Below are 22,346 nucleotides of genomic sequence, written 5' to 3'. Positions count from 1 at the left end.
AGCTGTGAATTCTGAGCAAATAGCAACAGACCTGGATTATTACTGCTGGTTGGTGGACGCGGTGGCGGAGGCCTCTGGTCAGAAACAGACAACGCCTCAAGTGCCTGCAGAGTGTTCACGACTTTGTTCTCCAGCTGCCTCTGTCCCCCTCCTTCTCCCTCCCCGAGCGTTGGAATGGCATCAATTAATGAGACTGGAATATCATCATTATCTTGCAGGCTTAGCGGCCTTCCCTCAGGTGCAGTGTCCTCGTCTGAACTGTCCCGAAAGCCTGGTGGAGGGGCTGCAATTGCAAGGTTAAGCGTCTCCAGTAGTGTGTCGTCCTCATCGTCGTCTACAGCGTCATCACCCTCGGGTGGCGGCAGCGATGTAAGGTCAATGATGTCATCAGTAGAACCAGAAAACGTGAGAAAGGTAGTTTTGCCAGCCGCCGTTGCCAGTCCTCCTCTCCCTTCTCCGTCCCCCACTGGCGTTCCCCCAGTGGAGTCTTCTTCGCAGGAGGCCTCGTCATCATCTTCTGCGTCGTCTGTTGTGTCACGATAAAACAGATCTCTTAACAGTGGCTCCTCACCACCTTCCTCAGTTGTTATGTTGCTATAAACGTGTGTCAAACCGCTGAATTGAAAGGGCACCCTGTCCTGTGCCCCAAAGTCTGTATTGTGCAAGTATGGTGGTCCGTGCTCAGGTACTTCAGCACTCTCCTGAAGTCGTTCATAGCCTAAGCTCCTGGACTTGTTCAAAGGTGGGTCTCCTCCAAAAATAAATGACACTTTGGCACTACGAGGTGAATCTTGGGGTTTGTGTCTGGTAGCGGGAGGAAGAGGAGGAGGCACTGGACTTTGCCGTGTCTCAAGGTCTCTGTCAGGGTTTTGAGAATGATGGAAGTAAGAAGAGAGCCTGTTTTCTCTCTGTCCATTGTCTGAATATTGACAATCCCTGTAGAGCTCTGCCTGGCTGGTTGATAGCTCCTCACCGTCCCCAAAAGATGTGCTGTACGGCCATTCCAGGATACGATCCTGGCCTGTAGGTGAAAGTGTTGATTCACTGGATTAATAATCTGTGCCTGTAGCTCATGACAGTCTATGTCTGTAGGACATTATCTAATGAGATCCAAAACGAAGAGCTGCATCCAAATTTCTACCTTTAGGGTTTTTTAAGATTCATAAAGTAACCAAAATAGTAGAAACATTTCTTAGTATGATGCAAACATTTTTTTTTTTTTGCAAAAATGACTCACTGTTGTCATCGCCTGCTGAGCTGTTGCAGTGGGCCATGTTGAAGATGGATCTCCTTGAGTCCACTAGGAGGCGATAGTAGCCCGCGGTAAGACATGCCAGGTTCATCGCGTCGCTTGACTCCATGATGAGTGTGATGGGCTTGAATAGGGAACAAATTGAAAAAAAAAATCGAAGAAGAAAAACAACAATGAAGACACATGACTTGCACAGTAGGTAGTTCTAAGGCAAAACTCTGCTCACCCGGACATCCAGGACATGCAGTTCCAGCCGGACATTGTTTTCATCCTCGGTTAGAATTTCGATTCGGTTCACATGGCTGAAGTCAGCCAACAGAGCCACCAGGTTGGTCCGAGCATTGATGACGTGACTGATACCGTAACGAGGGCCCACTAACAACGTCACGTCGGTTTGTTTCTCACCTTGCTGCACAAAACAAGAGTTGATTCAAGTCAGTTCAAATGCCCGTGGTGTCTTTAGCCTAAGAAAGTGGCAGCCTTTAATTTCATAAGAGAGCCTTACCAAAAGTATTGATTTAAACTCCCTCCCTCCATAAAGCTGGAGCTCACTGAGGTACCTTAGGTAATGCACCTTGGCCTGCAAAGCAGTCAGCTGCAAAGAGACGACGTATTTGTGTCCTTGTCAAACACACCACGAACCCAGTAGCTGCGTTTTCCTAAAAAATAGCTCATTTTCCAATACAAAGATGAAATGTAGCTTCCCCCTGCAAAGTGTTTGCACAATCACCGCAGTCAGACCACGGATGTGAGATGTGCTGATGAGCACATCTTCATCACACTGTGAATAATCCAAACACCTAATTGCAAATGCGTTGCTTTATCAATGTTTGACATTTTACGAACTAGTGCACAGAACATAAAGCATAGAATTTCAGATGTGACTGTATGACGCTTGTGCCAAATATTAATGCCAATACTAATTTGTCCATTGACCAATTAAAGGCTCAAGAAGTTTTAGCATGTTGTCACCGTGCGTGGATTGCACTCTGGCTTCCTCCCACATTACAAAAACAGGCTAACTGGAGATTCTAAAGCGTGAAGGTGTGTGTAAATGATTGTTTGTCTGTATGTGTCCTGTGATGGCTGGCAACCAGTCCAGGGTGTAGCCCTCCTGTCGGCTAAAGTCAGCTGGGATGAGGACAAGCTGTATAGAAAATGGATGGACGGATGGATGGAAGTTTCCCTTTGTAATTTTAACACAGGTGATGGTGTCACATGTGCACTCACAACTCAGAAAATAAGCACTCGTTTACTAATTCATGCATAGCTAAAATAAAAGTATGACTGACAATGGAGCACCTTTTTAGCATGCACTGTCGTAACACTTGCATTGGCATTCAAGTTGGAGCCAAACAAAGTGTCTTTGTTTGACACGGGCGAGAACCTTTGCAAGGGCGAGCATGCTGGCAAGGCTATTTTTGGCGACTGCATCAGAAAACAGGACAGTGAGTTTATGTGCGTGTGTCAGAAGTTTGCTAACAAGGGCAAAGAAAGAAAGCGAGGTTGTTACTTTTTTCCCAGGAGGGACGAGGTTCTGGTTGGTTTTGAGGATGTGCGTCAGAGCTTTTTTGATGTTTTTCTCCTTGGTGCTGGTCATCACAGCAGGCGGCAGGAACAGTGACAGGCCCCACTCCTTTCTGTTGAGGGGGAATAGATTTTAGTCAAAAGGTGCCATTTGAGCAAAGTGTTCAGGGCTCCCGGCCAAACTGAAGCCCTATACAGCATTTTATTTGGCGTTGGTGAGCATTCATAATCCATGCACCTCACAGATGTGGCATGTCAAGATGCTGATTAGCGTGATTATTGCACAGATGTGCCTTTGGGTGGCCACAATAAAAGGCCACTCGAAAATGTGCTGTTCAACCGTGTTGTATTGTATCTAACTGGCTGGAAAGGTTGAAAAATAAAATATATATACGCTTACTGGATGTATTTGAGTGAGACTTTCTGGCTTTGTCTGGTTGTCATGGTGAGAATGTACATCTGCAGCGCCGCCAGTCGTAGCGCTGCATCATACTTCAGTTCTGGGCCGAACCGCTCCAGCACCACATCGTTGCAGCTCTGCCCCAAAGCAGAAAGCAGAGCACAGAGAGTATTCAAAGTCTTACAAAGAAAGACGATTGGCGTTCCAATGCCAACCAACTAATTACAGCTGTATTCCACAGGGAAGAAGTGTATTCATTAGCAAGAGAAACTTGTGGGAAAGGCATCTCTCCACCCCAGTAAATCATTTAGTTAATCACCAAAAGCAATTTCCAAAGCTCCTGGCAGATGATGCCCCTCTCAAAGCTTACTAAAGAAATTTAGATGTGTGATCAGCGAATGCTGATAAGCTAATGCCTTTCACCTGCACGTAGAGGTATTCAAACGCCACGGCGTCCCTCCGCAGCAGCTCCACAGGGTCGCGGGGCATGAAGCTGATTCGAAAGAAACATTTCATCTTATCAGAACCGGGCCTGCGAGTCACCTGAAGGGCAGGCAGAAGTGTGGAAATAGATAGGAAAAAAAAAAGCAAATTAGATAAATGTGGCAGCGGAGACAAATAGAAAGGTCCTGAGGGGGAGAAGTGGTGAGTTTAGAAGTGCTTCATGAAGGTGACTGGTGTTTTTCGAGTAGTTTACGATACAGCTACAGTGTCCGAATGCAAGAAGTGAAAAGGTATCTTGTGGACAACTGTGACAAATACATTCAGCACTGAAGGCATATGATATAAGGTAAAGGTCTTTAGTTTTTTTTCACGGGCGCTACAGCTCAAAGTCTTATTCATCTTGTGTGTGAATTTCTGACTTGTAGGCAATGTATTTTTGTCCCAGTAGGGGGCAGTCCAACCGGCAATGACAGATTGTCTATGCAGAAGACGGATTGTGGGTTGAGAGAAGAAAATGGCAAAACGCATGCAGAAATAGAGCGGAGACAAAGAATACAGGCAGCTAACACTGTCACAGAGCTTGTCTGGCGGTGGATTTGCCTTTAGTAGTGACGCCATCGCAAAAGATAGATGTGACATGGGTGATGTAGGTGACGTAGACACCAATGCAGTTGACGATGGCAGCTGAAGCAACAAGCTAGTGGTTAGCGTTGCTGAGCCATGCGGCGCGACACCGGAGCCTGACACCGGAGACAGTTGGGTGACTCAGAACCCGACCATGATTCTTCTGATGAGTGGCTGCCGTATGGATCGGTCAGCAGCAGGGATTCATCCCCACATCCAGCAGACCCCACCGTCACACTGCTTGAATTTGCTTCTCTGCAGAAAAAGCTTGTTTTGTCTGTTTTTTGGTCAAAATCAGGTGTTTTTGCTGAAACTATCCTATGTTCTACCGCCAAAATCTAAAGACCCCAAAAGGCTTGAAACAAACTTTTTTTTTCTGGTGACAGAAGAGAGTCTAAAGTTTACTTTACTTTACTTTAGATAGTTTCAATGTTTATGTAGTCCTAAAACTCAATATTCTGTGGGTCTTGAAAGTTCAGCAAAAATGCCCAAAAACTCTGGCAGTATGGAGCTCTCTGCTCTGAACATGGCTGGCAGCCAATGAGTTAAAAACAAGACAGGGAGTTTCACTGACGTTTGTGATGTCACATAAGACATCAGCATATTGCATCAAAGTCCATTTTAGTAAGCAGCTAAAGAAGGGGTCTCAAACTGGATAACATTTTGTGGCCCTCTACTTGACATCAAAGTTTAGTGTAAATGTGGCTTGCAAACCCTGGGTGACGCTGAACTCTCGGTGAGCTTGTCCCAGTAGACAGAACACTGACTGCAATCACAGTGCAAACACAAGAATGACAGGCCAACATTTAACAGGTACGTAAAGAAACACAGCAAAATGGCTACTATGGGGAATAATAAACAACTACGTTAACTCTGAAAACTAAACTTCTTAACAAGTTCCGCAATGCACGCTGGGAAGCTGTAAGCACTTCCAGTGACAGGAGAGAAGTTGGCTCCCAGCGTGCCTTGCAGCACCGTTTTGAAAATACAGTGGTGTGAAAAAGTGATTGCCCCCTAAACCTAATAACTGGTTGGGCCAACCTTAGCATTTGTCATTCATCCACACTGGAGAGTTTTCCAGCATGAAGCGCCTTTTTAAGGTCATGACTCTGCATCTCAGTGGGATTCAGGTCTCGACTTTGACTCGGCCACTCCAAAGTCTTCATTTTGTTTTTCTTCCTTAAGCAACAAAACAGCCCCGGACCATCACACTAACACCACCATATTTTACTGTTGGTATGATGTTCTTTTTCTGAAATGCTGCAGAACTTTTAACGCCAGATGTAATGGGACACACACCTTCCAGAAAGTTCAACTTTTGTCTTATCAGACCACAGAGTATTTTCCCAAAGGTCTTGGAGATCATCAAGATGTTTTATGGCAAAACCGAGACGAGCCTTAATGTTGTTTTTGTTCAGCAGTGGCTTTGGTCTTGGAACTCTGCCATGCAGACTGTTTTTGTCCAGTGTCTTTCTTATGGTGGAGTCATGAACACTGACCTTAACTGAGGCAAGTGAGGCATGCAGTTCTTTGGATGTTGTTGTGGGGTCTTTTGTGACCTCTTGTATGAGTTGTCGTTGCACTCTTGGGGTAACCGTGGTTGGCCAGCCTCTCGTGGGAAGGTTTAATCTACAAATGGCGAAAACATGGAACAGTGGTGTTCTATGTTTTCGCCATTTGTGAATAATGGCTCTCACTGTGGTTTGCTGGAGTCCCAAAGCTTTTGAAATGGCTTTACAACCTTTTCTAGACTGATAGACCTCAATTAATGTCAGTTATGTTTTAATGCGGGCGCAATCATTTTTTCCACTCTTAATAATAAAATGTTTCATTTAAAAATTGCATTTCGTGTTCAGTTGTGTTGTCATTGACTAATATTTAAACTTGTTTGGTTTGATGATCTGAAACAGTTAAGGGTGACAAAATAAAAAATAAAAAAAAGAAATCAGGGAGGGGCAAGCGCTTTTTCACACCACTGTAGTTGCTCAAAGTACATGTTTAGACTTAACATAGTTGTTGTTTATTATCCTCCACCAGATGTAGCAGTTGCTTTGTGTATATGTTATCTACGTGTTAATTTGCTGCGTGATGTTTGGATCGGCCCTTTTATAGGGCAAAAGTCCACCTGAATTCTTTTAACTTTCTAATCGCTGTAAAATGAAGGAGTCCAGGAGGCTGTTGATACAAGCCATTGTAATGCCAGCACTGGAGACAGCGATTTAGCTGCCAACGAAGGTTTAGCCAAGCCCAATTGATCTCGGAAGATGAACCCTTTTCTCTTTCGTTTATAACTTCTATCAGAGAGGTGGTACAATGGGTATAAACTTGCCTTTTTTAGTTGTTTGGGATATTAGTTTATACTGGCTCCAGTCACTCTCAGCTAATTTCTCCTCAGAAAGAGACTAAAAAAGTGGCATATCTAGAAACTGCGTGTGAATGCAGATAAAAACAACAGGCTGCATCTTTTGCTGAATGTGTTCTGTCTCTGTGGTAGATAAGCACTTCAAGATACTTTGTCTAAAACCGAGTGGAAAATATTCCATCCCAAACAGTGACAATATGGCGTATTTTGTTTTATGACACCATGAGGTAGACGGTCATGTTAAGTAATGACCTTCTGCCATTTCCGATGTGTTGACAAGCTCACTGCGAGTTCCCAGACTCTGCGTCCAGCAGCCCCCAGGTAGGAGTTCACTACAAACTGCGGTTAACTCATTTTTACATTTGAATAGCAGTGAAGGCGCTGGGTGTCCAGTTTATAAACATTTTATGACAGTTTTGTCCTGGAACATTTTTGTTTTATTCTGTTATTGTGCTCCACTTTGGCACTTTTGTTCCACTGAAGGGACTCTAACATGTCCGCCTGCCACTGTGTTTGTGTTTTGGGTGCAGAGCTTCTCATCTCAGTTATGAAGTGTGACTATTAGGCTGACCACGATGACCTTGCAACCTCATTACAATGTAGCAGGCAATAAGGAGAATGTATGTTCGTATGGGCGGGAATGTATAATGGGCGCTGACGGCTCCACTGCTGATAAATGACACTTTAGCTCAAACGCTGCTGCGAATACTGAACATTGCCAGCCTGCAAAGGCAAAAACAAGAAGAGACAGCGAGAGGTAGCTTTGGTGGAGAAACAGATTCGGCGAGTCTGACCTGAGCGAGCATCTCTTGTTCATGCAGCAGAAGCAGTCTGTTGCCACAGCCTTCAATCCTCTCCTCCAGCATGAGGGAGAAATGCTCGATGCATTTGATGGATAGCTTCTCTTGCAGTGTCAGGATCACATCCTGGAGTGAAATGAATCATTTGGAAAATGTTGTCTTACACAATGTGATGCAACAAGCGAGCTAACGTGCTTCAAGCAAACTTAAAAGTACTGTGCAAAGGTTTTGTTCGTCTCACTGTTTTAGCATTGCCGTAATAATGATATACAGTAACACCTCGCCACTTTGCACTTCCAATTCCGTGGCTTCACGCTATCACGGTTTTTCTAAAATATATTAATTAATAAATTATGCCGTATTTAAGGAAATTTTCAATTTTTTGCCTAAATTAAGCATTTCTAAGCATAAAAATGGCTAAATAAACTAAAATACAAATAAAAGGCATTCAGAAGATGCATCCAAAGATGTTGTGATGATACAGACAACCAACCATTCACACCTGTGAACAACTTTAAGAGTCTCCAATTGGCTGATTGGGCGTATGTGGAAGGAAGCCGGAGAATACCCACAGGCGGAGCGTGTGGGTTCCACACGGGGATTTGAATCCAGGTTGCCTGATTGTGTGGGTAACAGCCTAACCACTCGGCCACCGTGCAGCTAACACCTGTTCTCGTCAGCATGTTAGTTATGTTGGTTACTGATGTGTATGAAAAGTCTTATAAACTATAAACTTATAAAGATTTATAAACTAGATCTTGAATGGATTTTATGACTAGATTTAATACAATAAATCTTGGTATGTTCTATGAAATTTGCTGTGTAACGTTCACATTGGTCCGAAATCAGCAAATCTTTCAGAAATGGTTGCTTGGCACTTTTTTACGTTCTTGAAATGTATTTTTTGCAGTGTTGATATATTTTGTGTGTGAGTCCATTCTCAAATTTACAAAGTTTAGAATCCAGTTTTATTCTTAATTTAAGACAAACATATATTCATCTGTTAGAAAGAATAATCCAAATAAGGTTGCTAGCTTGTTATTAGGAAAAAAGAACTAATTTCTGGCAAAAAATATCGTCATAAGAATTGGCTAGCTGTGCTTTCTTAGAATAAGATTATTTTCCTCAAGTGAAAATTGCCAGACAAGACATTTTTCTTTTTAGGAAAAAAATATGAAATGGTTGCTTAAAATGGGACTTTTTTACTTTCTTGAAATTTAGTTTTTGCAGTACATTTCCTGTCCGCCCCACACTCAGCTCCCCTAGCACCGCACACACCAGCACGGGTTTTATTCATGTATGTAATACGAGTGTAAAGCTTACTGTAGGGGCATTATTTCATGTCTAGAAGACTAATAATGTTAAAAAGCACATTTAGAAGGTCATAAACTATTATCTAACTACTAAATACTAATGAAACACTAAATACTGTGTTCCCTCGCTCCAACGCAGTTCATCTTTCGCAGACTCGCTGTTTCGCTGATTTTTTTTTGGTGTGCAATTTTAGCGCTTTTTAAAAAATGTTAACAGTGGATGTAGTTCTGTGCTTTAGCACAAGCAGCGGTCTCTCTCTCTCTATTCTCTCTCTTCTGTCTGCACCGCCCACTGTCTTCTGTGTGGCTGTCGACCATTGTCAATCAATCTCCTTCGTGCCTTCTCTTGTTGTGGTCATGGCTACCAAACTAGCTAACCGTGTGAGCTGCTCGCTAACCGCCAATACTGTAAGCAATAGAAGAACCAGAAGAAGCCAACTGTATGACGAAAATACGACGACAGGGGCAAAATGTTTTAACAAGGATACAAAAACGCTAGAGCCGAATGGCGCCAGGATGAATAGGTACGGCCACAGGAGTGAATCTGACCTAGTAGGTCGATCATTAAAAAACTTTGAGAGTGTTTAAACAAGAGAGAAATGTGATAAAATGTTAACGCCTGTATGAGAAAAGTGTATAAAGTGTATGGTGAGGTGTTTTACAGCCTTAAAACATATTTAATAACTGTATAAAATTTAGTTGTCTACTTATTGCAGGCTATTTCACTTATTGCAGGCTATTTTGGGAACCTATCCCTTGCAATAAAAGAGGGAACACTGTACTATGTAAATAACCCAATTATAAATAAGAAATTCTGCTTCACGGAAAGCCACTTCACCACGATAAACAAGGAAATACTGTACTGTACAGTATACGGTATTCCTGACAGACAGACAGGTACTGTAATTATGACAAGGATTCTGACTCCCTTAAAGCCATAGTGAGTCAGATGGTGAAGATTACCGTATATTCAACAGGTTCCTCCTTGTCCCATACGCCACCCCTCTACCAATTACCAGAGCGTCTTGGACACTGGTTTTGTATATGGTAACAGCACAAAAAAGCAACTGAACACATACACACACCTTGATGGAGGTACTGCTGTCAAAACGGAAAGACTTAGTCTGACCGTTCTCTAGGTAGACCTTCAGGACATTTGGCATGAACAGAAGAGAGTTGTCCTTCACTGGGTTCTGCAAAGTGAGAAAATGTTCAGTCATGTCCTTCTTGTATTCATTACTCTTGCAGATATGAGAGGTTAAATAAGTATTGATTCAATTACAGATGTGGCTGTGCCTGCTATCTACCATGTCTTATATAGGTCATATGCTGTATTAATTGTGTGTGTGGCAGGACTCACTGGAACCTGGCCGTTTATAATGACCTCCTCGGCAAAGCGCACTTTGACCGGATTGGACTTGAGCATGGCTTTTTTGGCTGCACTGATGAATGCTGATTTAGGAGACTAGGAGGCAATCATCCAAGAAGAGAGTGAGTGAAAATAGAGAGGAGGAAGGACAGAAGGAAAAAGGCATAAATACAATCTAAAGCGGGCCTTACATCCCCACGTACGTGCTCCTACGTGCTGGCTATGTGGCCCGCATGGATTTTCAAACCTGCAGACAGCACGCAAAGCCCGTAGGAAGAAAATTGCGATGCACATTATTTTTTGTATGCACGCAGGGAAACCTTGCACGCAGCCAGGTCGCAAGGGCAAGGCAGAGGAGGGCCGCATGACCCTTGCGTGTGTCGCAAGTTTAAAAGTACATTGTGTACATTGCCCGGCCACGGCGGGCGGCTCCTCCCGCCCAACACTGTGTTTCTCCCGATCTCTGTGGACGCACGGCGGCTGCTCACATAGCTTATCCGACATTAATGCGCCTTACCCGGCCACGGCGGGCGGCTCTTCCCGCTGTACACTCTGGTTCTCCCGGCCACGATAGCCGTAGCTGCCGTAGGAAGCCAGTAGGCCCATCTTGCAATGGAAGTGTGTGGGCTGCCCACACGTATACGTCCCCAGTGAGTGAAACATACGCGCACCTAGGACGTCACACTCACGATCTAAAAGCTACCAATGGAGGGTGAGCGGCAAGCACGTGGGTGTCACTCGGTGTCACAAATCACTCGCTCCATAAGTACGACACACTTGCAACCCCTCTGATACCCTACTGCCTCTACGTGCTGACCACGGCCAACAAGTTTCCCAAAAGTTGAGTAGCCCGTGCGTGTGGTAACACGTAGGTCGGGCCTTAAGGCCCGCTTTAGGTAAAGGTGGAACAGGTTTATGATGCGGGCTCCACTCGTGCTAACAGAAAATTCTTCAAACATTCCTGATATGTTGTGATCTCAACCAAAAAAAGTTGACGCACTCACCGGATATGGTTGGACAACAGTCAACAGGATGGATTCTTTGCAGCTCCTGAAGTGAAAAGAAAGCAAATAAGAATAGACACGAACACCCTGATCATCACATTCTCATTTACAAATACGCCATTTGACTTTTGGGAATAAAGTGGAACCTCTGTGGTCAAACACCCCTGAGGCTGAAGAAAGTGGAATTTGACAGATCACTGACATGTTTTGGGGAAAAAAATGACTCTCCTAATCAAGCGCGCACACACAGACTTTACTGTTGCTTACTTCCGGGAACTGGAACATTGCTACTAGTGAGGATAGGCGACATAGAAGATGGATGGATGGAAGGAGCGAGCTAGCTTGCTTGCTTGCTAGTAGCTTGCGAGCTTACTCGCCACCCACGTTTGTTTGCACGCTTGAGAGGCAGTCTGATGAGGTCATCTTTTACGGGAGCCCATAGGCCTATTTACAGATTATGTTTATTAAAAATCCTCATCCCAATATTGACCGATGTTACATTTTTTTAATATTGGTAGGCCGATATTATTGGACACCCCTAATTAATATATTTTCGAAAAACCGTGATAGAGCAACGCAACAAAATTCAAAGCGCAAAGTGGTGAGGGATTGCTGTATGTTCAGCCTTAAAGCAACTTGTATTATGATTTTTTTAGAACATCTCCAAGCCAGCCACCTGACAAGGTCGATTACTCGTTCTCTTGGAGCCGAACTGACGGGTTCGTCGTTGATCATAATGATCTCATCTCCTGGCAACAGCTTTCCCTCTGATGGACCACCTACAAAACACACACACTCGAATTACACACAAAATTCACTTGTCTGTTTAGAATGCAGTACTCATTGATTATCTGGATGCTTAATCACTGTTTGTGTATACTGATGATTGCTGATCAAGTTTGGTGTTTGACAACCAAGCAGTTAACAAAAACACCAAGCAAGACTTCATGATAAGATATGTGAGGCTCAAGCAATGATACAAGAGTGACACTAAGTATAGTATCATATGGTGGGGGAATGTTGTCTTCATGATAACGCTGCAAAATGAGTGTGAGTGGAGGCATAAACACGGCCAGTAAAATTGATAGGAGGGTTAATGATTTGGGGTCGATCACTGTTACAAACCTGGCGTGACGGAGCGAACTACAACTGGTTTTTCACTGCCAGCCACAAAGCCAAAACCCAGGACAGGATCACGCCTCATCTCCACCAGGCGAGGTGCAGGTGGTAGTCCATCCAGATGAACCTCCTCCAGGGAGCTGCTCTGGGACACTTGGCTTGGAAGATATCGCAAATGGTACATGCCATCATACTTGTAGTCTTTGTGGCCGCATCAGTGTTGCAATACAGCTGGAAAACAGTTCTGCAGAATGCGGCGGCTTTGATCCGCATCAACCCCCACTTTCACCGTATTTCACTTTCACAACACAACCCCCTATTTCATTATCACCTTTACATGTATTTTACATACAGTATCATGGTAGCATTGTCAGCTAAACATGCCTGGAATGAAGCATGTTCCAATCTATGATCTTCCCTTTCTCATCAGAGTGGGGAAGAGCTTAATCTGACTAGAGCGCAGAGCAAGTCGCCAGTGGGGTCAAGGAAAGGCTGAATTCCTAAGGTCACATAGTTAAAGCCATTTATTTACATCCTTCAGGCTCCCATAGCCAGGAAATTAGAGATCCCGTGGTAGGCTATGCCACTACAGTAATAATAACAGCAAGTAAAACTCACTCATACCATTACCGTTAGTTCAAAGCATGTCTTAAAAGAAATATTGTACCGCAATTAGTCTACCACAAGTATTGGTATTTTACAAGAATCAGTTAACATCAAATAACAACAGTACCAACAGTATCAGCAGTATCAGAATTTAGCCATAAATGAGCCGCACCGCTTTATAAGTCGCAGGGTTCGAAGTTGAAGAAAAAAGTAGCGGCTTATACACCGGTAATTACAGTATGTTTACTAAAAATGTGTACCTTTTGCACTACAACGTACCTCTGTTAGATTGGCAATAATAAGTACAACTCTGATACTGTGGGGGCATGTGAAAGTAAATGTCTCACTTCATATTGACTTTGTATGATTATTTTATTTCCCAGAGGTTTACTGCCCTTTTGCATTGTCTGTTCAGAGTGTTCATATGCTGCTTGTTCCACACAATTATTGGAAAATACTAGGGCTGTCAAATTGATCTAATTCCTTACATTAACATTTTTAGCATAATTAATGCATGCGCATCATGTCAAGCCACACCTCTCTGTTGTGACGGGAGCATAGTGTGTTGTACCCACAGAGTCACACACAGTCTGACGCTTTTAATAACTTCATTCAGACCTGAACACGTGAACAGCAGTGCAACACCAGATATGTATCTCCAACTCACAAAACACGTCTCTAGTCCTCCTCGGAACGGCACTTCCTCCGAAAATCACAATAACATCACTATATAATAATATTGTTATATAAATATTTGAATAAATATGTGAATTGAACTTAAATTACTTTGACCACAACTCTGCATGGCTCGTAGTAACGCAGTTAAAGTGTGTATCAAATGTTCTGCTACTATTAAAGACACTAGTGTCAGGCAAATAGATGTTCACACGCGTGGTATCTTACCTTGAGTTACATTTTCAGTTCATTTGGAGCTGTTAAGACATACAAATATATATATAATTGTTCTGTCATTTATGTTTTTATTCATAACATTCAGTAAATCTGGGCATATTTCACACAGTTGCAAATGGTGATTAATTATGATTAATTAATTTGAAACTGTGATTAATTTGTTTAAAATTTGTTATGATTTGACAGCCCTGGAAAATACTAAAATGTTCTCTTGTCAATCTATATCTTTGTAACAAGTGTTTGGATAATATTTAAGCCCTCAAAAGTAGGTATTTTGTCTTTTTTTAATTGAAAATGTAAAAAAATTTAATTGACCTATATATCCGTTATCGGGAATTTTGTATTCCCTAACATCGTAATCGGCATTAGTCCCCCCCAAAAATCGGTCGGGGCCTAATTACTAATACAGATTCCAGATAAACAAGACCAACTATCCTAGCCTGAAGCATCTTTGGTCATTTTTGCACAAAATCCCTAAACCACAGTTTTGTTGACATCAGACTGTTCCAGTCCAAACCAGCACAGACATAACAGAGTAATTTGATTCTGCTGGAGAGGCACGCTTTACTACAAGACTCCTGTACATTGACAGCTTACAGGTGACGGAATAGATCAATATCGATACATACTTGGTGAGACAGTTCCGGCCATCCCTGCTATTGTTCATGCTGTCCCAGCTGTACGGTGGCCCCTGCAGTCCTCCCCAGGAGGTTGGGCCTGGGGGCGGCCAGCCGGATGTCTTGTTCTTGTGGCTGCAACATAAGAGAGAGCTGATGGACAGCAGTAACATTTCAAGATACCGACTTTGTTTCAATTTGAAGAACCAAATTAATTTATTTGTGACGTGAGGCTCTGCCAACTGCAGCTCATAGGGAATCTGGAGAGACTGCATGGTTGGATGCTCCCTGGCTTAATGTCTTCATGCTGCTTGGACTAATGTCTCGCATGCGGCGAGGAAAACCCTGATAAATGGTGTTAGTACAGATTAACCCAACAATGTCATTGGAGATTTTAGGCGAGCAGGAACAGGTGCGAGCAAGGAAGGGGCAGGGAAAGGTTTTTCAAATTTGGAAGACTGGAATGACATCAGCAGCAGTGGTCTTGTGCAAACTAAACAAGAGGAACACCAATTACCCCAACAGTCACATACAAGACCTGACAATACCTGACCTGATGCTAGTGTGGGCATTTCCTACAATTCTATTCCACAGTTCAAGCTGCTGAAACACAATTTCTTACAATAAGTTACGTGCATACTAGATAAGGATGTTGTCACCATACGAATCCAGGTGACTACGTCCCACATTGTGTCGTTGATGGAATGGACGCATCAGTTAGTCATGTCATCGCCTGCAGTGGGTTTGTTCCGAGGTTGAAAGTGTGAGAGTCTCACAATTGTCAGTCACCTCTGTAAAGAACTGAAGGAGACAGACAGACATTAATTCTTAGAAGTTTCAGCAATTGTTGAGTTTGCGTCCATGGCTTCCGTCATCCAAAAAAATAAGGTCCGCTGCTACCTTTCCACGCCTTGAGCTGGAAGCTCAGAGCCTCTGCGTTATCGGGTTTGATGATCCCGGCATTGATCGACATTCATCTGTCCGTCATTGTGCGGCTGTGAGCAGCTGTGCTTCAAACTGAACCAAACTGCCATGGCCTCGCCTCCTTTATCCCATAATCCCTCTCATCAAAGAGAAAACAAATCCAAGCTTGTGTGTGTGTGTGTGTGTTTGTGTGTGTGAGTACAAGACAGAGGGAAAATGAGAGGCTGTGTGTGTGTATACTTGTATGTACGTGTGCATCGCAGCTGTGCATGGGTGTGTATGTAGAGTAAGAGGATTTTCAGAACGCAGCGCTGAGGATGGGGCTGCAACACCAACTCTGAGAGCCTCACAGCAGTCTCTTAAAGTTTACATGAATGGCACTGTTCAATAGAAGAATATTCTCCACCGTCAGTAATATACAGTCAGTAGGAGTCCATTTGTGTCCCTCAACATTTGGAAATTGAACACCAGCACGGCCACAACAGAATACTGTAGACCAGCATCTTATCTGTCCTGTTATACGCGCCTGAAAAATGGAGATCTAACAAAGAAATAGAATGATTCTCAAGATTCCAAACTAGGGATGCTCCGATCGATCGGCCATCGCTCAAAATCAGACTATTTCCCTGAAAAAGCACGTGATCGGCACATGCCGATAAATGCCTTTCAACGCCGATCACAAAAGCCGATCACCTGTGGCTCGTACTATTGCAGCATGCAGCCTGTAGAGAGCATCTCCTGCCCGTTTTCCTTCACACTGAGCAGGCATGCAAAACCCAAAACAAGCATGTCTGCCGTGTGGGACTTACCTGTCATTTGTGAGAGTGGTATAAATTTTGCACCTTGCAAAACACGCCGTGAAAAATATCTCGCCGGGGTAGCACGTTAAAAAGCTTTAATTTAACACGACATTTGAAGAACAAACACTTGACTGACTATGGTGACATTTTTGAGACTTGTGGCCTAACGGTGTTAGGCCGTAGACGGGCAACGGTGCTGACTTGCTGCTAGCAAGGATGTGTTGTGATAAAAATACATTCAGGGCACAGTTGGACTCACGCAGTGTGTTACTGTTTTTTCCGTTGGTTTGGCTCATTTCTTGAAACAGAGTTTACATTCTCAAAATAACACTGACAAACGTCCAAACATCATGGCAATTGTTTCCAAAAGAATTGAAATTTCATTCATTTCATCAAATTGCAAATGTCTTCGTGCATGCCTCAATGTGTGGGTACGTCTTTGCAAATGCTTAAGTACAAGAAGCTACAGGTAGCACATTTAACTTTCCACAATTTCCAACTGAATAGATCTTGTTGATCTGAGCTGGTTGTTGATTCTCAGGTCGAATGGTTGTCCTCTCCAAAACATGTCAGCATCATTTCATTGTATAAGTCATCGCATGCGCAACAGTCTGTTCAATTGCCAAAATTATCTTCAGACCACAGAGTTATTATCCTAATTATCTTAATTACTTCTATGCCACTTATTCTCACTAGGGTCGTAGGGGTGTGCTGGAGCCTATCCCAGCTGACTTTTGGCTGAGAGGCGGGGCACTGGTCGCCAGCCAATCGCAGGACACATAGAGACAAACAACCTCTCACACTCACATTCATACCTATAACCAATTTAAAGTAGCCAATTAACCTAACATGCATGTTTTTGGAACATGGGAAAGACTGAGAGGTGTACATGAGAGATACTTCAATGGTCCTCTGCCATTGTGACAAAAAATCGTAACATTTTGACTTGCAATGCTTACACAATTGCAGAGGGACAAAGCATTTTGGGTCACTGACAATTTATGTGTGAAATAAATTTAGTTTTGACACATGAGTGAAGTGTTTTGGGAGAGATATGAGCTTTTGCAGATGAACCATGGTGTTGTGCTGAACCATGCAAGTTTATTTTGGTAAAAGAACCAAGAATGTTGACAAAGTTCGGTCTGCTTCAGGAAATTAGCCAAAGCAATTGAGAAGGATCTTTGCATTTTGGTGGTACTGACTATTTACGGGGGTGTCAAAAAGTGGAACAACAAAAGTGGAAAACACGGAACAGTGGTGAATCGGCCAACAAAAATTACCGCAAGAGCACAGCCACGACTCATCCAAGAGGTCACAAAAGACCCCACAACAACATCCAAAAGAACTGCAGGCCTTACTTGCCTCGGTTAAGGTCAGTGTTCATGACTCCACCATAAGAAAGACACTGGGCAAAAACGGCCTGCATGGCAGAGTTCCAAGACAAAAAACATTGCTGAACAAAAAGAGCATTAAGGCTTGTCTCAATTTTGCCAGAAAACATCTTGATCATCCCCAAGACCTTTTGGAAAATACTCTGTGGTCTGACAAAACAAATGTTGAACTGTTTGGAAGGTGTGTGTCCCATCACATCTGGCGTTAAAGTAACGCCGCATTTCAGAAAAAGAACATCACACCAACAGTAAAATATGGGGGTAGTAGTGTGATGGTCTGGGGCTGTTTTGCTGCTCCAGGACCTGGAAGATTTGCCGTACATAAGTGCAAGCATGAATTCTGCTGTCTATCAAAAAATCCTGAAGGAGAATGTTCAGCCATCTGTTGGTGACCTCAAGCTGAAACCAACTTGGATTCTACAGCAGGACAATGATCCAAAACACACCAGCAAGTACACCTCTGAAAGACTTTGGAGTGGCCAAGTCAAAGTCCTGACCTGAATCCTATTGAGATGCTGTGGCATGACCTTAAAAAGGGCCTTCATGCTGGAAAAACCCTCCAATGTTGCTGAATGACAACAATTCTGTAAAGATGAGTTGGCCAAAATCCCTCCCCAGCGTTGTAAGAGACTTGTTGCAAGTTATCACAAATGCTTGATTGCAGTTGTTGCTGCTAAAGGGGGCCCAACTAATTATTAGGTTACTTTTTCACACATGGCCATGTAGCTTTGGACATTTTTTCTCCCTTATAATAAAAAGTTTCATTTAAAAACTGCATTTAATAAAGTACTACTACTACTACTACTACTACTACTATTTTCTGTTGAGTTGTGTTGTCATTGACCAATATTTAAATTTGTTTCATCTGACACATTTAAGTGTAACAAACATGCAAAAAAATAAGAAATCAGGAAGGGGGCAAACACTTTTTCACACCACTGTATACTGCGTATGAGAAAGGAATTCGCTTTGAAGCATGAGTCGACAGTTTTGTGAGAGATATGCGCTTTTGCAAGTGAGCCATGGTGTTGTGCTCAACTGTAAGACTGTTTGGCCAAATGATCTTAGAGTTTTGAGAATGTCATTTCTGTTTCAAGAAATGGGCCAAACCAATGGAGAAAAACTGTGATTAAAACGATAAGACGCGCACCATATTGTACACTCACTATTGAACGCTCACTAGCAAATGTTGGCAAACCGAGGCAAAATTTTGGCTTAAATTTTTGAGGTTAAGCAAAAAAATGCTAACTGGAAAGTATGCTACACAAGGTTCCACTCTAGTAATAGATGATGAACACAACAATCAACATCAAACAATTTCAATAACCACACAGTTTGCGTACAATAACTAAAAATAAAAATAAAATATGTAAGTTACATTTACACTGTGGAATAACTATATACAAAAAATGAATAAAATAACTCTACAAAAGCTACTGCCTGTAAAATACCTCTATACAACTATATGCAAAACTACTACACTAAAATTATTAAACATATTTGTTATAATTTCTAATAATATTAATTGTAAATTGCTTTGCATTTGAATCAATGTGAGATTTTCTATTTCAAACTGGCATAAAGAATCTCACAAAACCAAATTGATATTATCCATCCATCCATCCATCTTCTTTCACTTATCCGAGGTCGGGGTTGCGGGGGCAGCAGCCGAAGCAGGGAAGCCCAGACTTCCCTCTCCCCAGCTACTTCGCTCAGGTCCTCCCGGTGGATCCCAGACCAGTTGAGAGACATAGTCTCTCCAACGTGTCCTGTGTCTTCCCGGAGGCCTTCTAGTGGTCGGACATTCCCTCAACACCTCCTGAGGGAGGCGTCCAGGAGACATCCTGACCAAATGCCTCCAAGCATGACAGTGCTTCTCACCTATCTCGAAGAAAAACTCATTTCGGCCACTTGTACCCGCGATCTTGTCGTTTCGGTCACTATCCAAAGCTCATGACCATAGGTGAGGGTAGGAACGTAGATCGACCGTTAAATTGAGAATTTTGCCTTTCGACCCAGCTCCCTCTTCACCACAACGGACCGCTGCAGAGTCCGCATCATTGCAGAGGCCGCAAACTCCTCCACTTGGGGCAGGATCTCCTCCTCGACCCGGAGACGGCACTCTACCCTTTTCCGAGCCAGAACCATGGACTCAGACTTGGAGGTGCTGATTCTCATCTCGGCTGCTTCACACTCGGCTACAAACTGATCCAGTGAGAGTTGAAGGTCACAGCTCGATGAAGCCAGCAGGACCACATCATCTGTAAAAAGCAGAGACCCAATCCTGTAGACACCAAACCGGAACCCTCAATGCCCTGGCTGCGCCTAGAAATTCTGCCCATAAAAGTAATGAACAGAATGCCCAACCCTCACTGGAAACGGCTCCGACTTATTTCCGGTAATGCAAACCAAACTCTGACACCGGTCATACAGGGAACGAACTGCCAGAATTAGGTGGTCCGATACCCCATATTCCCGGAGTACTCCCCACAGAATTCCTCGAAGAACACGGTCGAAAAGACATGTAGCCTGGTTGGGCAAACTCCCATGCACCCTCAAGGACCCTGCCGAGAGTGTAGAGCTGGTCCACAGTTCCACGATCACGATGAAAACCACACTGCTCCTCCTGAATCAGGAGGAGCAGTGTCCGCAGATTCAACTATCTGGCGGATCATCCTCTCCAGAACCCCTAAATAAAATAAATATTACTATATATTAAACCATGACTTATGGATTGAAGCTACGTATTTTTATGCCTTTAGTGAGTTTGTTGAGTGTTTCGCACTTGATTTTCGTTTTATGCATTCACTCCAGGGCATTTAGGGGACCCTAAGATAAGCACAGCAATGCCTTTGCTCTATCTTGACGAGCATATGTTGTCTTTCTGCTGTGGCATTAAACTTCTTGATGGATGACTCCATGATACGACTCTCCATAGTGAAGCTGGTGTGGAATAACTGAGAAACCAAAGTTTCCTTTGCTGTTACTTGAGTTATTTTCACCCAATTAGAATACTGATTGCTTGTTGCTATGGCGTAATGACCTCGGTGTGATTGATTGGTGATGTCTAGCCCTTCATAGGCTGCCATTAAAGATATTGATCCTGTCTCCTCAATTAGCTGCTTTAAGAAGTAGATTACAGTGATGAATTACGACTGCTGCCTAGCACAGTCAGCAGGAGAGATATCAGCCTTTCAAACATCCATGACCCATGATTGTTTATCTAGTGACAAAGATGGCATCAGCTGATGACAATCACGTTTTCTTTTTGCAGCCCCAGTCTAACATGTCTCGTGTTTTTTGGGGAAAAAAATGGTGGGGCACAAGCCAGTTACAGTAGTAGGCAACATACAAGCAAAACTACTGTCTGTAAAACTACTGTGGATGTACTTTATAAATAGAACTGACAGCACACATAATTCTTGTGAAAAAAGTTCTCAATGAAATTAGATTCTGCAAGTAACAAAAATCGACTGAATTGCACAAATTGTTTTCGTGGCCATGTCACACATTTTTTGAAGATATATAGGACAATAAAGAAATACCTGGCAAGCACACAAGGCTGTTTGAATGGCAAGGAACATGCACACAGCTAAGGAATTTATGACTATACTGATGTGACACCACTGTAATCACAGAGATTACATTAATTATGCAAGTGAATCAATGTCTGTATTAAACATAAAATACAAATCCTGCAAAGCCACCATGGATTCAGTTCCCACATTGACGGTCTAAATGTGAACGTCAATGGTTGTTCGCCTGTCATTTCAAAATTATTATTTGAAAACATCAAAGGAGTAGCCAGCAAAATGACTCTGAATTGTGGCAAGTTTGACTCACACTGGACTTAGTCAGGAACAGGAGCTGATTTTGCATTTTATATGCAGCAATCCGGACAACCACCTCACCCACGGTGCTAACAAATACAACAAAAGTCAACACACACGTGACAGAAATCGCAACCTACCCACTGCACCACGCGGGCATGCAAATAAACGCACAACACACATGTCAAAATTCCACCCGTATCTTCCTGCCACAAAGCATGCTGGGTAGCATGCAGGACATTCTCCCTCATCACATCTCCCCTCAACCGGGCTGAGGCCCCAAGCAGTTGCCTGCCTTCCCTGGTGGCAAGCAGAACCCCCGTATATACAGTATGTACTGTACACAGTGGTGTGAAAAAGTGTTTACCCCTTTCCTGATTTATTTTTTTTTTTTGCATGTTTGTCACACATAAATGTTTCAGATCATCAAACAAATGTAGTTATGAGTCAATGACACAATGACAGCACAACTTAACAAAAAATTCAGTTTTTAAGTGAAACTTTTTTATTATTAAGGAAAGAAGAAAAAAAACCAACCCTACATGGCCCTGCGTGAAAAAGTGATTTCTCCCCTGTTGCCCCCTCCCAGAAAGAAAGTAATCGAGATCTATCAGTCTGGAAAAGGTTATAAAGCCATTTCTAAAGCTTTGGGACTCCAGTGGACCACAGTGAGAGCCATTATCCACAAATGGCAAAAACATGGAACAGTGGTGAACCTTCCCAGGAGTGGCCCCAAGAGCGCAGCCACGACTCATCCAAGAGGTCACAAAAGACGCCACAACAGCATCCAAAGAACTGCAGGCCTCACTTGCCTAAGTTAAGGTCAGTGTTCATGACTCCAACATAAGAAAGACACTGGGCAAAAACGGCCTGCATGGCAGAGTTCCAAGACCAAAACCACTGCTGAACAAAAACAACATTAAGGCTCGTTTCAATTTTGCTAGAAAACATCTTGATGATCCCCAAGACCTTTGGGAAAATACTCTGTGGTCTGACGAGACAAAAGTTGAACTTTTTGGAAGATGTGTGTCCCATTACATCTGGCGTAAAAG

The 22,346-nt window shown here is 43.1% G+C and overlaps 1 protein-coding gene across 9 annotated transcripts in view; it reads right to left on the bottom strand.

Moving 5' to 3' along the window:
• The window catches only part of LOC129179996 (FERM and PDZ domain-containing protein 4-like), a 74,785-nt gene that overhangs the window by 7,235 nt on the left and 45,204 nt on the right, over nt 1–22,346 (bottom strand). For 5 of the 9 annotated variants that reach the window (XM_054773992.1, XM_054773962.1, XM_054773982.1 and 2 more), the window contains 14 exons: nt 14,362–14,484; nt 12,221–12,372; nt 11,772–11,874; nt 11,096–11,141; nt 10,083–10,187; nt 9,808–9,915; nt 7,404–7,535; nt 3,603–3,722; nt 3,180–3,316; nt 2,766–2,892; nt 1,758–1,847; nt 1,479–1,661; nt 1,238–1,376; nt 32–1,021 (listed from right to left, as the gene is read on the bottom strand). In XM_054773992.1, coding sequence (XP_054629967.1) covers nt 32–1,021; nt 1,238–1,376; nt 1,479–1,661; nt 1,758–1,847; nt 2,766–2,892; nt 3,180–3,316; nt 3,603–3,722; nt 7,404–7,535; nt 9,808–9,915; nt 10,083–10,187; nt 11,096–11,141; nt 11,772–11,874; nt 12,221–12,372; nt 14,362–14,484 — 2,555 coding nt within the window. Of the gene's footprint in view, nt 1–31; nt 1,022–1,237; nt 1,377–1,478; nt 1,662–1,757; nt 1,848–2,765; nt 2,893–3,179; nt 3,317–3,602; nt 3,723–7,403; nt 7,536–9,807; nt 9,916–10,082; nt 10,188–11,095; nt 11,142–11,771; nt 11,875–12,220; nt 12,373–14,361; nt 14,485–14,989; nt 19,700–22,346 lie in introns of those variants that run through there. The other 4 variants (XM_054773954.1, XM_054773945.1, XM_054774006.1 and 1 more) reach the window with 4 other exon arrangements.

Source organism: Dunckerocampus dactyliophorus, chromosome 1, assembly GCF_027744805.1.
Source record: "Dunckerocampus dactyliophorus isolate RoL2022-P2 chromosome 1, RoL_Ddac_1.1, whole genome shotgun sequence".
Taxonomy (NCBI): domain Eukaryota; kingdom Metazoa; phylum Chordata; class Actinopteri; order Syngnathiformes; family Syngnathidae; genus Dunckerocampus; species Dunckerocampus dactyliophorus.
The sequence above is the reverse complement of the archived record's forward strand: the minus strand, read 5'-3'. Positions and strand labels throughout refer to the sequence as shown.